This window comes from Excalfactoria chinensis, chromosome 2 (assembly GCF_039878825.1).
Source record: "Excalfactoria chinensis isolate bCotChi1 chromosome 2, bCotChi1.hap2, whole genome shotgun sequence".
In the NCBI taxonomy this organism is placed as follows: Eukaryota; Metazoa; Chordata; class Aves; order Galliformes; family Phasianidae; genus Excalfactoria; species Excalfactoria chinensis.
In genome coordinates this window covers 96,118,922-96,139,610 of record NC_092826.1, presented here as the reverse complement: position 1 = coordinate 96,139,610, position 20,689 = coordinate 96,118,922, and the positions used below count along the sequence as shown (strand labels likewise).

Below are 20,689 nucleotides of genomic sequence, written 5' to 3'. Positions count from 1 at the left end.
GGCGGCACGGTTGTGCTGGGAAACGTAGTAGGGCGCCGCCGGAAGTGTGGCCGGCGCGCCGGGTTCTCCCACTACTGCTCGCGGGGGGGGATAGGGGGTAAGCGGGAAAAGAGGAGGTTCATCTGCGTTCCTCCGGAGCTTCCTCAGCTCTGGCTGGGTATTTCCCTTTTCACTGCTCTCACTGGAACCTTTCCGTGCTCTGACACGCCTCCCTGCTGCACGCGGTGTCCCCGGGCTCCCCCTTTCACGCTCGTGGTGCCGCCCGCACGCAGCGCCCCGCGTGGAGTCCCGTACTGCGCGCCCGCCGGGCGGGCTGAGGGTGGTGTGCTGTCATGGACCGCGCGGCCGTGGCCAAGATGGGGGCGGTTGCCAGCGCCAGCGTGTGCGCCCTGGTGGGCGGCGTGGTGCTGGCCCAGTACATCTTCACCATGAAGAAGAAGACGGGCAGGAAGACGAAGATCATCGAGATGGTACGTGTGAGCGGCCGAGTTCGGGCGGGCGCCGGGTTTGGCGCGGCTCAGTGCCCGCCTGTAGCTGCTGAAGGGCAGTGGCGGGCGTGTTCGGCCCTCTGCGAAACTGGGAAGCAGTGCCCGTTCGGGTACTGTGAAAAGATGGAGCCGTCTCGGTGTTGGCTTTGGTAGATTTGTTGTTATGGCGAGCGTTATTCAGATGACCGCTGGTGTAATGCTAGGCGTAAAGGGACGTAGCGCAGGCGATATGCTGGTGCCCCCCATAGCCTTCACACCTCGCGTTTATCTCTCGGTGTCACCGTGCTAAAGGACTGAACAGAAATCAGCACGCCCTTTTGTGTTGGCTGGTGGCTGTTCTTTGAGTCCCTGCGGGACCTCGCCAGGAGCTCAGGTGTTTTGATTGATTTAAACACGGAAACACGAAGAGTTTGCTGACGACAGTCAGGACTGTGTATGCAGAGCGGGGTGTCGCTCTTGGCTGTGGTAAACGACACTGAGCAGTAGAAGTCATTCAGTGCTGTGTTTGATAATGTGGGCCCAGAGAAGAATTCCAGTCGGTGTTCTTAATCACAGCCCTCGTGCCTGCTGCCGGATAAAGTATTTCAGTGGTGTTCTGCAGTCATCCATCACATTGCTCAGTGATCTGAGTGGGATGTTTTGCTTTTGGTTTCTGTGAGGTCCCATACAGAGCAGAGATTGGCAGTCTAGATAATGTTTTGTTGGTTTTTTCTCTTGAAAACAAACAAACAAACAAACAAAAAAAAAACCTTGGATTTTATAAAACTCATTTGAAAACATTCTGTGGAATTACACTGGATAACTACAAACAGCTCTTTCTTTTTAAATTCTAGTATTGATAACACTAGAAGTTAGAGTCACTTGGGCAATAGACTAACAGAACATGGAAGTACAGGCTCTGGGTGGGCAGACTGATCTAGACTGGTGGTTGGAGACCCTGCACACAGCAGGGGGGTTGAAACTAGGTGATCCTTGTGGGCCTTTTCAACCCAGGCCATTCTGTGATTCCATTCTATGATTCTATGATGATCATATGATACAGACATTCCATGTCTGTAGATCTGTAAATCCATGTCGAGCAAATTGTTTTCACCAGCTCCCATCCTCAATACCACATTTGTGTTGCTGTTCAGAAAATGCCTAATGTTTTTTAAACGTGTGTTTGCATTGAATCTGTGCCATGTTTAGATTATGTTTTGGCCAGCAAGATTAGCTTTTCAAGTTTGTTGTAAAGATTTTTCCTTTGCTACTGAAAATATATATATATATATATTGTGTCAATGACAAATGTATTTCTGATAAATGAATCTGTCAGGTAAGCACTTCAGGTAACATATTCACTTACACAATAGATAGTGCTGACAATCCTGCTTTTAGGATCACAGCTGTTCAGAACTTCAAGTTACAAGAGAAAGGCAGAGCTTGCTCCAAGCATGGCAGCTTTTTGGTATGAAATCTCTTCTAAGAGATTTTATCTTAGGCACTGATTCACATACTTGGCTCCATTTTCAAAGTAAGAGAGTTGTTATCAGTAAACGTTGAGGCAGACATGTGAAGTTCCATTAAACAGACCAAATCAAGCTTCAGTGGTTACAAATTTAAAATCCCTTTAAAAAACACTTTCCTATTTTAGAGAAAACTTCTCAACCACCTGTTGTTGGATGCTTCTGGCATCTGCTTCCTTTTTACCTTGTGAGAGGGGGAAGTGAAGTGCATGAGTCTTGCAGGGTTCAAATTTTCCTTGAGAGAAATAAGTAAAAACAGTAAGAAATGAGGTAGCTGTTACTTATCTCCCTTCTTTAAGAAGTAACAGAAAGTATTCTGTGAGCATGACTGTCATAAGGTTGTGTGCAAAGGCTTTATTATTATTTTCCTTTACTTGCCAGTCTCTGGCAAGAGTGGCTTCTTGTTTTATAGGTGACCAATGTAATGACAAGTGACCTTCACACTGCTGTTAGTCAGCAACCTCCAAGTGGAGAAGGAAATGAAGGAGGGTATAATATGTAGCATACTGATGACACTATCCTTCAGGAATCTAAATTGCTAGTAGGTGAAATTCTGTCAGGTAAGTATTTTTTCCTCTTCCAAGGCAAAGATGAGTTTGAGCCTCAGCAAATGGGAATCAAAAAGCGGAATGGAAGGAATATGGACACTCTCATGTATCATGTGGGACTTCTGGGTGTTGCTGGAAGTTCACTAGCAATGTTAATTTAACTTGTGTTAAATTGTCATGACAGGTCTGGAAAACGTTTCAAATCTTCTGAAGTGCCTTGCTTCAAGAAATGTGAATGTCTGCCTCTTACCAGTTACTGGCACTTGAATGAATATCATTCATAGGCCAATTACCTATTTTGTTCTGTCTTGCCTAATGCTAATTGTCTTCAACACGTCAATCCCCTTTTCTCTCTCCATGCCTGCATACAAGCATACTGTTTTCCAGCGGGCTGAAGGCTGTGAAGAGTAAGCCGTGAGAGACTTTAAGGAAAAACAGCATGAGAGAGGAACAGCCTGATAGACCTTATTGCTGTAAGCTGGAGCAGCTGTCAGAAGGTACTTAATTCTCGAGCTTGTAGAAGTGCAACTGCAGTAGACAGTGCCGAACAGCAGGTGGCTGCGGTGTGCACTTCCCATCAGTTGCAGAGTGGCTCTCTGAATCTGGATTAGCGCTCTTTACAAATAACTTGTCATTTAATACGCCCTGTCCAGCAACAACCGGCATTTCCTGGCCACTGCTGTCTCCAGATCAAACATGTACAGCTGAACTGCTGTCGTCTGGAGCGACAGCTATGTCTGCTGCCTGTTAAATGCTCAGCACCGAAACTTGGCTGCTCCCATCACATGCTGACTGCAGCCAAGAGGCAGAAATAGCTCACAGCCACTTTCCCCACCCTCTTTTTCTAACTAGCATGCAGAGAGATATAAGGAAAGACAAGTCTGGGCAAAATAATTTGCTGAGTATACTGTAGTTGTAGGTGTGAAGAATAAAACTTTGGATATCAAGACAACCTTTTCCTCTGGGCTCCTTCCAGACAAATTGCTGTGCAGCAATTGGTCTGCAGTGAGATCCTGGTGTAGAGGTCTTCATATGACAGTCATGTTGACAAGTTGCAGTTGTTTTCTCTTACCAAGAAGTACTCAGCAATGATCAGCTGCTTTCAAACATCAAAGAACTTACCACAGTCGCTGCAGGCAGCTTCTTAGTCCCTTGTCAATCATGCAGCACTTTGTCTAGTACTGCCATTAATTTGGCATCTGTGGCTGTTGTGCTGATCTCCTCTATGACTGACAAAGTTTCTGACCGTTTAAAAAATCATACATCCTTCCTTGTAAGATTTTCCTAATTTGACCACCCAAAGGTATTTGAATGTTTTTTAACATTCAAATAAAAGACCCTTTTATGTGAATGTTAAAAAAGTATTGACTGTTGGACTAGATGATCTTGTTGGTACTTTCCAACCTTGTGATTCTATGATTCTGCTTTCTAGAAGTGGATGTGTGCTTAAGGCTGCAGCTCACAGGTTGAAAGTGAGACCACTTGTGTTTACATCCTGAAATAACTATATTCCTTTTGTTCAGTAATGCCAGCAAAGTCAGAATTGCACCAAGTAACTAAACGCAAACAGTAAATACAAGGGAACTGTTGAGTAATACTTATGTAAACTCCATAAATTATACACAGTGGTAGAAGAAAATGTGGCTTCTGCTTTCATATATGCCAGTCTTTAAAAAGAATGTTCTTAGGATGGAATTATTCTACTGTTTTTTGTTTGGTTGGTTTTTGTTTTTTAAGTGGCGTAAGAGAAAGCCCAGACTTGGACACTGAGTATTCACTAAGTGTCTAAGTACAGAATTTCAGACTTACGATGTTTCTGGGTTGTGGTTTAAGCCAGCAGCCAGTTAAACATCACACAGTCTTTCATACAGTCCCCCTCTACGCAGTAGGACTGGAGAGAGAATCAGGGGGGAAAAAAAGTAATGCACAACCCAACTGTTTACCACCCTCTGACCAGTGCCTGGCCAATTCCCTAGCAGCAGCAGTGTCCTGTTCCCCAATCCACAGCCAACTCCCCTCAATTCTGCAGTTTCCTCACATTGTGTCATATGATATTGGATATTAGTATGGAATATCTTCTTTGGCCAGTTCAGGTCAGCTGTCCTGATTTTCTCCCCGTCTCCTCAGCCTCTTGTGCCCCTCATGCCCCTCACTGGCAGGACAGTACCAGAAGCTGAAGAACTGAAGTGTCCTTGGCTCCATGCAGCACCGTGTAGCAACAACTGAAACATGTCATCAACACTGTTTTTCTCCTAAAGTCAAAATGTAACATCCTACCAGACACTATGAAGAAAAATGTAATCAATTCTTCCCCAGCTAAAACCATGACATTTCACTGCCAAGAAAGTTTCTTGATCTAACTTATTATTTCTAATTTTTCCTTACTTGTTAGCCATATTTTCCTTTTACCCTCTTATACCAGGAACTAATTGCCTACTCTGTAAATTGGATTAGTGAAATAATTCAGATTTATTGGAGCTTTTGTTTTCTACATGAGTTTGTGGTTCTCCATTATGATGCTCAGATAGAGTACCATTGAAATGTACTATTAACCTTGATTTTTCCAAGTTCTCACTCTTTGGTGGGAACTTAGTCGTTGTCAGACTATATTTTTACACTTAGCAGATATTAACAGTTAGCCAGAAACACCCATGAGGCGCTGGGACACAGATGCAAAACAATGCATTACACTTCTGGTCATCTTACTGTCTATTATTCTTAACATGAGTGACTGGTAGCTGCAATTCATGTTTAGAAATAAGTGAATTATTTTTATTATTATTTTTTGAGATGTTTAAGTGAAGATCTGTACTGTAAGAGGCCATAGCAGTTAAAAAATTAATTAGTCTCAGCATGTAACTTTAACTACAGTATTATATTAACACAGCAATCTTTCGTGAGAATTTTAGTGTCTGGTAATATATTGTGGGTTAAACTTTGTCCTGCTGACTTGGCTTTCAGACTGGGTCCTGCAACTCTGCCATTCAAGGGTCAGAGTTTATTTGATCTAGATACAGAATTCTTAGGCTTGGTGAATCTAAGCTTTTTTTTTTCTTCTTCTTCTTCTTGCAAGCAGATAAGAGGAGAATCAACAGCAACTGTTTCAGTCCAGGCCTTGGGTTTAATGCAAGCTCCATTCTAGACAACATTGCATGGGAAGCTTCTAGGAAGGCAAGCACTTGTTTTTAAATTCTTTTAATGTATGTAGCCATAGACATAATACAGGATATTTCATAATAAAAAGTATACATGCAAATGTAGCGTTTGGAAAGTAAAAGTACATCTCATTAAAGTTATATAATTATGTTAGCTGAGCTTCTCCACATCTAATAGCTAACTAAGAATTTATAAATATACGGCTGTGTCTACATACTGTCAGTACTTAGGATTGGATACTGTTTGACTAGATATTTTGTAGAGAGGTTAGTTCTACCAACAACCTCACGTGTAAACATTCTTTCAATAAGCATTACATTCTGTGTAACAAGAAAGGGAATTGGATCTTTCAAGTAGTGAAGCTTCAGTATCCATCCTGTACCATAAGACTTCTAAGGAAAAACTCGAATTCAAACATTTTAATTTTCTAAATGAATTTTATGTCCCTATGTTCCCTGAAGGAAAACTGAAAGGAAAAAACAAAGAATGGAAAATAATTAAGACACTTGAAATTAAACTTCAGAACTGTCATAAACAGCAAATTGTGAAAGGTCTCACCTGGTACAAATATCATCTGCTTAGCAGTGGCCCAGAGAATCTTTCTATATTAGCTTTCCTCGTGCCATCTAGTCATTTCTTTTCCAGGCTGAAGAATTTTAGTATATTCAGTTGTTAATTGCATGTAAGCTTTTCGTTTCGTTTCGTTTTCACTCATTCTTACTGTCCCTCTTGGTACCTTTTCCATTTCTGCTTTATTCCCAGTTAAGGTAGGGAGTCCTGTATTGCATTTGATCTTTCAGCTGCAAGTTTAGCTATTCATCATATTTGGTTGCATGTGTGTCTGTAGTAGAACAGCACTAATAGCTTTTTGTAGTTCAATCATAAATGGCCAGTCTGTAGATGACCTCTTGTGTCATAACAAGGATTGGTTTTGGATGAGTTCTAGAAAATCTGTTCTGAATAAGGTTTCTAAACACGTCCATGGATACATTACTGACCTCTTAAATCTGTTCTGTGTGTGCATTATTTTTACCATTTTTGAAACATGATAGTTGAGAAGCCAAAACATACTCTCACACTCTCATCCCCGACGGTACTGCTGAATCTTAAAAGTCTCTACATTGAGATTCTGAAGGCAAGATTCTTGCTCTCATTTTGTCCTTACCAGTCCAGAATAAAATCCTTTTCTGAGCTTTTTTTTTTTCTAGCAAGTGCTATTCATACTCTCTGTTTAAACAGTCTCTCACATATCTACATTCCTTGCAAGTTAACTCTGTAATACACACGCATTCATATACATACAGTGCTTTGTATTGCATCATACCAACTATAAGTCTGGCTAGCATTTTTTACAGTAAAACCTCTACCAGAAAAGTAAGTTTACCTATGATTCCTGCAAGACATCCTTCCAAAGCTTTACTTAGCCTAATTTCATTAAGCTGAACACTTATCCATATGATTATTATTTACAAATACAAAAAGCAATTGCTGGCAGCAGTATGATGCTCATCAACTCAACTTACTAGGGCATGAGGAAAAATCATGTTTGAATTATATTTTTTTTCCTCTTTTTTGGGTATTTTTTTCTGCTCAGTTTGAATGTTTGAGTGCCGAGGTTCGATTTGTTTTCCCTGTTTCCTAATTTGCAATATACATATTGGCAGGTCTTAATACAAAAGCAAAAATTGGAAGAAAGTCCCCTAACGTATAACAGTGATCCTGCAAGGGTTTCCTTAAAATTGGGAAATATGTTAAATATGTGCAGGTATATTCAGTTCAGTTGTGGTAGGCTCACTAATCAAGGCCGAAAGGTAGTAAGCTCATGAAAAGCTCAAGTTTATCCTGTAGAAGCATTCAGTGAGCTCTGTTTTGTGTAGTAAATTCCAAAGAACAGAAAAGACCTTAGTGTGACTTCTTTCTTCATCTCTCCAAACTGATTTGAGTTTAGTTGAAGTATTCAGCTTTTTACTTAAAGGTCAGTTGATTTGCTTACATAGCTTATCTGCGCTGTGTTCATTTCTTTTCCCAAGGAAATAGGTTGAACATAGGGCAGAGGTAAAACTCGCAGAACTAGTCTGTCTTTGCTTTAGACTAGAAACTTTCAGTACTTTGAAAGCATCCTGAATCTCTATAAACCAAGTTCATTTAACACACCACCAGATGAAAGTAGAACCTTTTCATAGTCTTATATTACCAACGAATCACCCAACAGTTTAACACTTCGCTCTTTTTGGTTTTAGTCTTTTTCTGCTTACAGTATTCTGCAGTTGAGTTACATGGTCCTTTGGTCTTCAGCCAAAGAAAGAAGGTTAAAATAGAAGCTATCTGTTGAAATGGCAATACCTCTTTCATTTCTGTCTCTCAAAATATATTTAAATGACCTTCGGTATTGTGAAAGTAGACATACCGTGCTGGATGTTGTTTCCCTCTCTTTGTAAAAGAAACAGTAATTCTACTTCACCTCTTAGCAGGAGTTAAACGCTGCAAACCAAACAGCAAGGTGTCTCAACTTGGCAGTAGCATAACAAAGTCAGTAGTAGCCACTTGTTCTCTGGTAGTCAGTTGTGTAAAGCACACGATGCAAAGATTTCCTGGAGCTGTAAATACCATTTCCTTTATTTTGTCTATAAGAAGTTTCATGGACTGTATTTTCATTAAAGTGAAAGCATGCTGTTATTAGAGATAGTGTAGATGTTTTTCTCAGAATTAGGTGTTGGCTGTATTAATGCTTACAGAAATTTTGCATCATTTTCTAACTTTTGCTAATACCGTATTTGTACATTTAAAATGCCAATTCAGTGTTCAGTATCGACTGAAGTTTTCACTGGTTCACTGGATCAAACTACAGTGTACAGCTGATAAAATGGAGGCACTCTCTGTAGGTCACAGTCTGGGGAAACCTGACAGACTGCATACTGGCCTATAGTAGGAACGTGGGCACAAAGCTTGTATGGATCCACTGTACCATTCAGAAAATGTCCTCTGATCTATTTAGCTTTTCATTTGTTTAATATAGAAAAACAACAGCACATATTCCTTAAAAGGAAATTTTCATAGCTAAAGATATTTCTAGAATCCTGGTCACGTGTTATGTTTGCTGTGTTTGTAGTTTGTCTGAAATAGTATTATCACAAACCTAAGGTTGAACATGAATTATAATATAGCATAGGGAAGCTTGTTGTTGCTACAACTGTGCAGTTACCTTCACGTGACACATTCAAGCCTTTACAAGTGGGAGCATGGTTAGAAAATACCTCCTTCGTCCTCTTAAAAATAAAATACATCCTCCTTATCACCTAGTTACACTCTTTGATCTGGCAGTACGCCCAATGACTACCTTCTGAAAGTATGTCGAGTCAGCGTGCCACTCAGAAGCCCTGACAAACAAACCTCCTTGATTTCCTGTTTCAGTATTGCCTGCTTACTTAGAGTCAAAGCAGAGAGATCACTTTAAGTGATCCATTTGCTGTTTGTATGCAAGTAAATGCATGCTGCCATGCAAATATTCGGGACACCTTATCTAGAAGCTGAAAGGAATTTGTGGCACTGCAACAGGAAACCCTAAAATACTTGGAAAGATTCTGTAGAACAGTTAAAAAGTAATAAACTTTTGCTTTGAGAAACAAGTGCCTTCTTCTGTTGGAGCAGTCCAGATTTGCCTGCTGCATCCATGAAAGCTGTTCATTCAGTGAAGGTCAAAGGTTTTGTTGTTGGTGCACCAGCTGATCATCTGTATGCCGTTGTGCTGCACTGCTGAGCATAACAAACTGCTGTGCAGTGCTGACGTGCGTCACAGGACCCTGGGGTTTTGCACGGGGATTAGTCAGGCTGTATTTGGAAACGCCCTCAACTGCACCTTGCGCTGCTATATTAGTGTTTCTCAAGCAAGAGGAATTTTCTTTTGCTTCTGCAGCTGCTCCTGCAAAACCCTCCGGTAAGTGTGCACAGCTTGTCAACAGGACCAAATGTCTTCTGCTTGCATTTTTAAGCCTAAGTTAAGAGATGAAGCGTTGTGTATGGTTGTTTACCATGTGAAATTGTATTTCTAAAATATATATTTGTTAGCTTAGAAATTACAAGAGCATTGAAGGAATAAATATATTTACCATTTTTTTATTGAATAGGATAACTCAATTTGCATTCTTCTACTTTTAAATATGTATCAGAGTAGTCTTAAGCACGGGTATTTTCAGGGTGGTCTAGCTATGTACCTTGCATGTCTACTTTTATTTCTATACAGCAGGAATAGCAAACATCACGTAATATAGCAGACCAATTCTTAAAAGGATTTGGTTGATTTTTGTTGGCAGCCTGTATGCAAGCCCTGCATCTCTGGACTCTGCTTGCCACCTATGCAGTTGCAGTAGGACAAAATCAAGGACAGAAGAATCAGGAGTGCCCTAAGCTCAACGCACAGGTACTCTCCTTTAAAAGCACAAGAGAAAACACTGTTGTCATGTTTTCTGTAAACACTCCTTTCAGATTTTTATGTTTTGTGGTTTTTTATTTTGTTTTTGTTTTCTTTTTTAATCAAACTAAATATCAGAATCCACCACACTAAGTGGAAAAAAGATGTAAACAACTAAGCAAAATAAAGCAGGAAAAAAAAACAAACATATTTAGTGTGCATCATACTCTGCTTCTTAAAATAGCTTAGGTAGTCAAGCCACTTACAGTTATTTCACATAGCCAGGGGAACTCTAGTTCTGCAAGACGTTTTCAAGCAACTGTGAAGATATTAAGTGTTCTGCTGTTTCATTGCCATATTAACATTTGCCTATTTACTCTGTAAAAGTTGTCCTAAGGCTATTTCTTGGCAAAACACCAATAGCAAAGTTTAATTGTTAATATTTATTGGTGATTTCTCACCGTATTTGAGTTTACACGTAATGAACATAAGCTGCATTATGTTCTTGGTTTGGGTCATCAGGAATTGAAAAAAACTGTTCTGAGTTCAAGTCATGCTAGTGGACTCCATAATCACTAGTGCCGTTCTCTTGCCTGGCTGCACACAGTGGAGTGATCAGTGAGACCCCACTCTCCTGCAGGAACTTTTGGTGTTCCCATCTAAAAGAAAGCTGGGGTTGCTGAGAGAAAACTGTTGCACTCCAAGACCGTAATTCAAGTTGTCTGAAATAAAGGCAGTGATCTATATTTGAGCACATTGAAGCTCTGTATGAGCACATACAGACGGAGGAAAAGATTCACATGCATCCCTTACTGTAGCTTTTGTTCCAGCCACAGTGTGGCTTCTTGCATTTCGGATATTGCAAATAGCAGAAGTTAAAAGATGCTAGCTTGCTTTTTAAACTTTTTTTTTTTCTAAACTTTGTTTTTATTGTAAGCAGATAAAATTAGCGCTCTGTAATAATGTCAAAGGGGGAGAGAAAATGGAAAATAATATATATTTATCAATTAAGGGATGTGCCCTTTTTCTTTATAATTTCACCTAACGCACTTTCTGCCACCAAGAACACCAAGATCCGATATTCTGTAACTTGCCAGGGTATCAGTTCTCACAGCTATCACTTATATCATACCCTGCCTTTTTTGGTACCTGTCCACAAGTAAGTATATGTGATAGCTAGTCATAGACCTTGGAACTGGGCATTTGCAGTTCTCAAAATAAACATCATTTATAGCATTTTACCTAGAAATTAGCACAGGCTAGAAAATTAACAAATAATTAAAACTTACCCATTTTTTCACTTTAACTTGCATTTTTCTTGTTAACAAATAATGTTAATGGTTCCCTCTTGTTGCCAGCCCATTCTTGCATGTCCTCTGTATCATAAGTTAATTGGTTTGGAGCCTAGTCTAGCACAGGTTTCCTTCCAAGTTGTTTAAACAAAATCATGTAGTGATTGAAATACTTGAAATTCACAAACTGTCAGTGGTGTCATGCTAGTTCTTATTCATTTTCTTATCACTTCAATGACATTGTGGTCATCTAAAGTACTCTCTCCTTTGCTGAGAATTGTAGAAAAGTCTCTGTAATATTTTACCCACCTGCGATGCTCGGTGTTTTCGTAGCGATGCTTTTTGTGATGCATCCATACTAGTTTAGTCTTTGTAAAAAAAAAGAGAAAACTTTGTGTCTGCCAAGTCGTGTATTCTTACAGGGGTATTTGGGAAAAAACTCAGGCAAAGTATTTTTATATGTCCTTGTTTGAAACACAGCTTAGCAGACTCATGCTGATAATCTCTTATATTTTTAGTTGTTGCAAGGTAACATTTCCTTCTATTTATCTGGATTTTATTGTGAAATAAGCCATCTCTCTATGTGCCTAAGATAACAAGTCATTCATCATCTCAACCTTCCCCAACAAAAATTACAGATAGTAAAGCTACCTAAGGTTCCACAGCTGTCCTTCACATCAGGTGTATTTTTATTAGTTACTACTTTAGTTGACATTATTTTTTTTAATTTCTTTTTAATGACAGGAAATATTTTTACCTTACTGGGTAGCAGAGTGGATTCAGAAGTTCAGTATATTCTTAATTCCAGAATATGTGTACACAATAAGGGTACCATATTAGTGATTATCACCAGCTCTTGTTTAATAGTCTGAGCTGCATATGCTTAGATATACAGTCTCAAGTACTGATGATATATATATAAGCAGCACCCAAATACAACATGAAAGCAACTCTGTTTGCATACTTGCGGAACAATTATATATAGGAAACTTTAAAAAAATATATAAAGTTCAAAACGATCTTCACAGTACGTACATGTCCTGTTAATTTAACCCAACTACATAGATGTATGTCTCGTGTACTAAATAGGTATGTTATGCTCAGCACTGGCGTTGTTGTAAATGACCATTCTGTGGTTTGTAGGACGGGGATTTCCACACCTGCGTGAATCCAATATTGTTCATTCGTCAAGGTATGAATATAACATTGTTAACTACAAAAGAATTTCCTACATCCTTAGTTCAGTTACTTGCTATCAAAAATAATCCCATCTTTGTATCCTTTTCATAAATCAAATTAAGCTAAGCCTTAAAATAATCATCTTCATTTTTAGCCTTGTTGCTTCTCTTTGAAAGCTCCTTAAAAACATTTGAGACTAGAAACTTAAATATGCTTGTGGCCAGAGTATATGCCAGCCACAAATTACCTTTGGGAGTTATCAACTTTTAACCCAGGCTTCCAAAAGCTACCTGTCTCTATGAGCTATTTCAGTAATGTACTGATATGCTTGAAAGTAAAACTCTTCTCACACCTTTATAAAATGACAGAATAAAGAAGGTCACTTAGGTGCTTCCATGTGATGTACTTTCAGGTGTCATGATGAAATATGAATTTCTTTTTCTGTGCTTACATAGTTTTAGTCTTTTACATAGAAGCTCCTTGCTCCTAAAAGCATTCTTATCTTTGCTAGGTGCTCTGGAGTATCTTTATTTGAATGTTTCTCCATATAATCACTGGATGACTTGGGTTGGAACGCATCTCCAAGACAATCTAGTTCCAACCCCCCTTACACAGGCAGGCTTGCCAGCCACTGTATCAGGTTCTAGATCAGATGGCCCAGGGCCCCATCCAACGTGGCCTTGAACACCTCTGGGTATTAGCATCCACAGCCTCTCTGGGCAGCCTGTTCCAGCACCTCACCACTCTCTCAGGGAAAAACTTCCCCCTGACATCTAATCCAAATATCCCCTCTTTTAGTTTAAGACCATTACCCTTTGTCTTATCACTACCTACCTGTATAGAAAACTGATTTCCCCCCTGCTTATATGCTCCCTTTAAGTATATATGTTCTTTCCTGTCAACTGGTGCATCAGAATTATGGGCCTTCTGCATATGTTGAGTTGAATACTAGAGCTTTATTGAGCAATCTGTAGAAACACAACTTTTATCACATTATTTACACTTCTCTAAATTAGCATTATTTCACACTTTATTCTTTTATCTATCTTACCAATTCCATCCAATTTGAATCTGTTTGTCTGTTTCAACTATGAAGAATGGTAAATACAGAACAAAAAACAACAGCAAGACTGAGCAGAAGTGTAAGACACAGGAGAAGACAGTTTGTTAGAAAAATGGTGATTGTTTATTAAGCAGTTCCATTTACTTCTAATATGATAAAGCCCAAGTAAAATAATTGTTCTTAAAAGTGCAGTTGCAAATGTGAATGCAAGGAAGTAGCCATCAATTCAGTAGCTCTTTTGTCATACTGTACTTGTCTGGGGCATTGAGTTTTATCAGATTTGATACCCATAGTGAAAACTTGGGTTTGACTGTGAGCATACCTGTGGTAGTGAAATTTCATGGGTTATACTCATTGCAAAAGACCTTTTTTTCCCTCTAAATTAAGATACTGACTCTTCAACTGACTTCAGTTCTTATATAGAAATGAAAAATGCATTAGAAATAACAAAAAAAAAAAAAGTGACCTTGAGTCAGAGTATAACTTTACAACACCAAAGCAGGAAACTTTCATCATACTCAAAATCTTAAGCAATCTCTTAACATAGTCTGCCGAATTCTTTACTAAGGGTGGTGTTTCAAAAACTTACAAAAGGCCTCTGCTAGTTACAACTCTTGCAAGCAATCTAGCTTTCCTCATGCAGTCTCTCCTTGTGATTTCCTCATCTCCACCATCAACCAGTCTGTTTAGATCAGGTACATTATGAAGTCTGTTGCTTAGTAGCTAAGTAAGCCCAATAATATTTGAACTACTTCTTACAAAAAAAAAAGAACATTTAGATTTCACTTTGTTTAACTTTTGCATTCCAGATCTAAAAGTATATATATAATAGGCTTCCCAAAAGCCAAAGGATAAAAGATTAGTCAATTCACAGTGAAAGGTTTATAAAACAGTCAAATTGCATTGTCTTTCATTGTAGAGAAACAATCGCTATATCCCACCAAATAACTGGTAAGGTTTGGTTTACCAGCGCAATGTAAAATACAAAAGAAATACTGGAACACACCTCTAAAGGGTTGCAAGTTGTTAATGTTTTGGTTTACTCAGCTAGATCACTTGATATACATCTACTTATAACAGTGAATTAATATCTGGAAATGCTTTACAGATACATTTCTCAAAAGATGAGGGAATTCTTTAATAGGTATCTTTCACAAAGGTACTTCATACTTATTAGCTTTCTCGGTGAATCCCAATCTGGGATACAGTTGACAGCTGGAAATCAATCTAGATGTACCTTTTTTTTTTTTTTAATTTGCTGTGTTAATGAAATTAACAAGGCACTGCAGCTACACAGAAAAGGACAACTACCTTGGGTTAGAATGTATCACTTATGCTATGGCAAAGACTTTTTCTGTATATTTCTCACATCTGCAGAAAAACAGGGAAACGCTACATCTTCCAAACTGAACAAAAGAAATACAGCTTTCTTTTCTTTATGAGGCTTATAAAGGTAGCAAATACCGTGCCATGACTTGAGAATTGTTGGCAAGTACTCTGGTATATGCAAGACTTTTTGGGTGGGTGGAAAACCTAAAAAATTATCAAAGACTCACAATTAGAGTTTTAGAAGGATCTCCATTTTCTGCTTTCATTACCTTCTTTGTGGACATCAGCCAGAAATTGGCTATTAAATTAAAATTATTTGTCATGTTTGACAAATGGGAGCATTGGTGTGGAAGAAGCAGTACAATCTAGCACGTGCAACTACTTGTTTCTAGCTAAATGTAATTAGAGAAGGGTATTTGGCAATTACCAACTGTGTTTGAGTCAATATTACCATGTTATTTCTAACAAAAAATATCAAATATATATGCGAAGGTATTATGTGAAAGGTCAAAGTAGCCTTTCAGTTGAGGCCATTTCAGGGCAGAAAGATGGTAACTGAGATACAGGTGTGCTGTTATTATTCAAATAAATGGACCAGGACAAAACCAAGAACTGTAAGAGATGTAGAAAAATGTGCCCTGTAAAAGAAAATTGGAGCAATCAGGTTTCTTTAGTTCACGAAGAAGGAAGAAGTACTCAAGTAAGAACGTGTGAAAAAGAATACTTTACTCTGAGTTGAATTAGCTGAAATTAGAGGAAGAAGTGTTTGATAAAGATTAAGCTAACTTTTCTGAACGTAATGATAGTTGAGCAGTAGAATACTGTCTTGGGAAAAATAACGGGTCTGTGAGTAGAGCTTGCGTGGACTGGATCAGACAAATACCTGCTGAGAATGATGTAGCTGTAATAGTTTGCAAAGTGGATGGTAGATAATATTGAACAATACTTTCAGCTCCTTTTCCCTCACATGGGAGGATCTTTCCCATTACAAATGCATGTGTTTGCAATACTTAAAGAGACAACCAAAAATTGTACGCAGACATATATTAACGCTTGCAAAAAGTTTTCTATTTCTTGTCATTTTTAACTTTCCTTCCTGTCCTGTGTATGAAATAGTGTCATGTGAAACAGCAGAGCTTCCAGACAGATGGACAGCAGGTATTGCTTGCTCCCCAGCAGGTATATTTCTGTCTTTGTTCTTACTCTTCACAGATGCCAGAATTTCAGAAGAAGACTGTCCACATTAAGGACCCGGGGAGAGTAGAAGAGATTATTTGTGGCCTCATCAAAGGAGGAGCTGCTAAACTTCAGGTAAAAATAGTAAAAGGTGTAACTAGTTCAGAATGAAAGTAATCATATGATTGTTGCTGTGTGCCAAAAATAGTCTGATCTTTATATAACAAATCAGCCTTCAGGTAATCTCCAAAACTTGACATCTGTTAACTCTTTTAATAGGTCTTGATCCAACCGTAATTCAGCCAGAAGGTAGTCAAGTAAATGATATAAATATGCAAGCTTAGTATTTTCAGGACGTACTCCAATCAAAGGAATTTAGAAAAACAATTTTCTTAGAAATAAATTATGGCATATTCTGGCTTATCTTATAGTAAAACAGGTTTCTGTGAAAAATATGCTACTCAACTGCAACAGAATTTCTATCCATTCTTTATTTTGTCCCTCTGTGTTGTAAGACAGTTTTGCTTTTTCTTTCCTTAAATAGATTATTACAGATTTTGATATGACATTAAGTAGATTTTCCTACAATGGAAAAAGATGTCCAACTTGTCATAGTGAGTACTTTTTTTTTTTTTTTTTTAATATGGATTGGTTCATTCACTCCTTTCAGTTTTTCTTAGAATTTAATTTTCTGTCTATTATTATTTCTAAACACGTGAGATTTTATACTGCCTTGTTACTGAGGTTGCACATCCTAGTAAAGTAAGAGAGTCCGTGTGTAAGTGAGAGTCTATGTGTTGTATGCATATATATTTTAATTACTATCCGTGTGAATAAAATTCAGTTGTCATTCACAATTACAAAAGAAGATCTAAGCTACAAGAAGTTAGTGACTAGATATGGTAGGGTTGACTTCTGTTGTTGAAAAGCCCATAATAGTCCAGACACCTGCAAGTATCAAATAGTAAACCTTGGAATTCTTGACATTTTTGTGCTGTAGCCATCTAGAACAAATGACAATAATTTAATAATGAAGTAGGGATCTCAAAACGTAGGTTGCCTAATAATTATTTCAGAAACGCTTAAATCTCAAGAAGTAAGAGGCTTGTAATTGACCTTCTAATATGAGAGGAAGATAGTAGTATCATGCTTGTGAAGATAAATGTGCCTCTTATTGGTTGATGGCAAGAAAAGCTCTGAGGAAACATGATGGTATGTTGTCAAACATTGTCTTCTGCACCATTCACAGCGTTGTATAGTGAAGTGAATGAAACGTTATGTCTTGTTTAACACTTCTTTTTCCACCTCTCCAGACATCATTGATAACTCTAAGCTCATCACAGAGGAATGCCGGAAAAAGGTAAATGGAAAAGCTGCTTGTTTGTTGTACAGACTACTGGTTTTATCCCTGGCTGTACTGGGCCAGCATTATGAAACAGGATACTTTCAAATCCTTGAAGCTACAAGATCTCTCTGGCTGCCTGCAAGGCATCCAGTCACTAACAGAAGTGAATAGAAATACTTCTATTCTTGATAGCAGCATATAGTTTAATTTAGCATCCAATTTTTCTGAGTAGATAGATCTGCAATCTGAGTTTTAATGTGTACAAAGAGTATTTAAGATTCCATTTTATTTTAATAACATATTTAGAATTTTAAAAGTTGTTTTGAATGATTAGACTAAATATCAGGTACTATTTTATGAAGAAATGTTAAACATCTGTGTTTCATTTTCCTTCAGTTATTGCAACTGAAAGAAACATATTATGCTATCGAAATTGACCCAGCCCTCACTATTGAAGAAAAATATCCATATATGGTAGAATGGTAAGAGAAATCTCCTGTATTCCTACTGTATTAAAATTAGACTTAATAATAGATTTGATTTAAAAATAAATAAGTTTTTAAAAATGAAATTAATGGTAGTAATTAGCTGTAATGCATTAACTGAATTAATCTCCCGAGTGTTACGCTACGGTTTTTGTTTTGCTGTTAATATGAGTTAACAAAAGTTAAAACCACAGGATGCTTTTGTTAATGACAGGTGAGTTGCCCGTCCTATTTTTTTTTATGTTCTAGGTACAATAAATCTCATGCACTACTCATTGAACAAGGCTTACAAAAGGATAAGTTTGCAGAAGTTGTGAGAGAATCTGATGTTATGCTGAAGTAAGTTTCTTTTGATGTGAATGATTCTCTTTTGAAACAATTTCTGCATGTTCTTACTGTGTGTTTTTAGGGGGGGGAAATACTCCTCAGAATGTGACATCTTATTCTTGGAATGTACAGATCTCTTCATATCCTTTTATTGATATTCTGTAGATAAAAGCCTATGGTGATCACACTGTATAAACCAGAGATGAGAAACTACTTTTTGGGGGGTTGTTTTTGAGTGCTGTCTCTAGTCAAGTTCATTTCTGCAGACTTTCATCCTCTTAAAATTGCACTGGTGCCTTTGTTTTTTTATTCAAAGAGGCCAAAGTCTGTGTAGGTTGAATCTTCATTCACAGGCTAAAATTTCCTCCAAAGCTTTCATGATAATAAAGACACTCAGTGTCAGTGCAGAGAAGCATATGCAAATAATATCTTGTTCCTGGAATACTGTACATAGTTCCGATGTGGGTATTGAAAACTAAAAGCCTTTCAGAAAAGAGTGACAAGAACATTGTCAGACTAGAGCTGGTAGTTCCTACTAATCTGAAGAGTTGAGGCAAAGGAGGAGATGAAGAAAAACTCTCACTGAAGATTAATTTTCTTTTCCAAAGATGATGTAAATGTCTTTAGAAAACTCTGATGTTTCCTGCCTTTTTTTTCATTGAGATTTGGCTTAAATTTACATCCTGTGTTGCAGGGAAGGATACGAGAACTTCTTTGATAAGCTCAGTGAACATAATATTCCTGTGTTCATCTTTTCTGCTGGGATCGGAGACATCCTTGAGGAAGTTATCCACCAGGCTGGAGTCTACCATTCTAATGTCAAAGTTGTTTCCAATTTCATGGATTTTGATGAAAATGTAGGTATATGTGATTGCTTGTGGGATTTAGTTGCTGTTTATATATACTACGAGATGAACATTTTAATCCATCAGATATTGTCATCTGCCCTGCTGTATAGAAAATTAGAATTGCATAGTCAGCATTCTCCCAGGCATAAAATCAAGCAGAGAGTAACAGTTCAAGCACTGTTTATGTTATGTGACTAAGATATAGTTCATTTCCCATAAAGACAACCTTATACTCAGCCCAGTACACCAATACTCCTCCTCCAGGCAGGGAAGATCACTGCCTCTCTAGACTTAACAATTACAGTCCCTCAGTTATTTAACTGTTATTTACCTTGCTCATAATTGGAGATTCAGTAGTTAATAAAAAGTGTATTTACAGATTCATATCTACTTCATTCTATATTATATTTTGTCCATATAGTGCTAGAAATAACTTGTATTTTCTTAATAGGGAATCTTGAAAGGATTTAAAGGAGAATTGATTCATGTTTACAACAAACATGATGGTGCCTTGAAGAATACAGAGTACTTTAAACAACTGAAAGACAACAGTAATATCATACTGCTGGGTGATTCCCAAGGAGACTTGAGTATGGCAGATGGAGTGGCAAATGTTGAGCACATTCTTAAGATTGGCTATCTCAATGATAAAGTAAGTAGCCTCAGATCCTTGTAACCTGGAATAAAATACTTGTGAACTAGCAACAGGTTCATTATAATCATTAAATATCAAAGCAAATATTTGGCCCATACGTGTTTGGAAATCTCAACATGTTTCATGGATTTCTTACTCGTAGTTCTTTCCAAATCCCACCTTCTAATACTGGATTGATAATGGAGCAAAACTGTAATCTTCCAAATAACAAGTTTTGTCCGTGACTCTTCCCCCCGCTTTGGAAACACAGTTAATTAATGTCACCTTTCTCCTTCTTTGTCATCCTGTGGAATTCCCTTATAGGAGTGACATATAATTTGCATGGCTTACTTATTCTCTGATTTTGATGGAAAAAGATGGCAGTGTTTTAAGGACGTATGTATATTTATATTCTAAAACTAAGTGGGTCTTTTCTCTGTCCCTTCTGCAATTAGGTAGATGAACTCTTGGAAAAATACATGGACTCTTATGATATTGTCTTGGTGAAAGATGAATCCCTGGAAGTTGCCAACTCCATCCTACAGAAAATCCTGTAAATTGCAGTCTCAAGTCACTGCACTCCTCCCAGAAGGCAACTGAATAGAAGAGCACACGCGTGCAATCTTAAGTGTATCTGTTACTCATTGACAGAACTGTTTAATTTAAAACTTTTATCCTCATTTTGTTATTTTGAAGTATATGTGGTACCCATTGTCAACTAGAAGCTCCTTTGACCGCTGTTATGCTGTTCTTTATTGTCTCACACTCCTATTAAAACTAGATTTAAATTGGATTAACAGATGTGATAAACTGCTTCTGATGGGGGTACTGTGGTTTACTGACTTTCAATCAGGCATTTTAAAGACCATTTTAGTAAATGTGGCTATTGTGTAAAACTGAAGATGC

At 38.0% G+C, this 20,689-nt stretch overlaps 1 protein-coding gene across 7 annotated transcripts; it reads left to right on the top strand.

Moving 5' to 3' along the window:
* Positions 1 to 83: 83 nt before the first annotated feature.
* NT5C3A (5'-nucleotidase, cytosolic IIIA) lies at positions 84 to 20,675 on the top strand. Of its 7 annotated transcripts, none has more exons than XM_072327298.1 (11): positions 283 to 470; positions 10,008 to 10,114; positions 12,541 to 12,589; positions 16,181 to 16,279; positions 16,689 to 16,758; positions 17,458 to 17,504; positions 17,886 to 17,971; positions 18,224 to 18,313; positions 18,996 to 19,158; positions 19,601 to 19,801; positions 20,239 to 20,577. In XM_072327298.1, the coding sequence occupies exons 4-11, from the start codon at positions 16,181 to 16,183 to the stop codon at positions 20,338 to 20,340; spliced, it is 858 nt and encodes a 285-aa protein (XP_072183399.1). In that variant the 5' UTR covers positions 283 to 470; positions 10,008 to 10,114; positions 12,541 to 12,589; the 3' UTR covers positions 20,341 to 20,577. The 7 variants fall into 7 exon arrangements, with proteins under 7 accessions (XP_072183394.1, XP_072183400.1, XP_072183399.1 ...); XM_072327297.1 differs by lacking the exon at positions 283 to 470 and adding an exon at positions 9,459 to 9,631; XM_072327299.1 differs by lacking the exon at positions 12,541 to 12,589 and having other exon boundaries at positions 247 to 444.
* Positions 20,676 to 20,689: the final 14 nt, after the last annotated feature.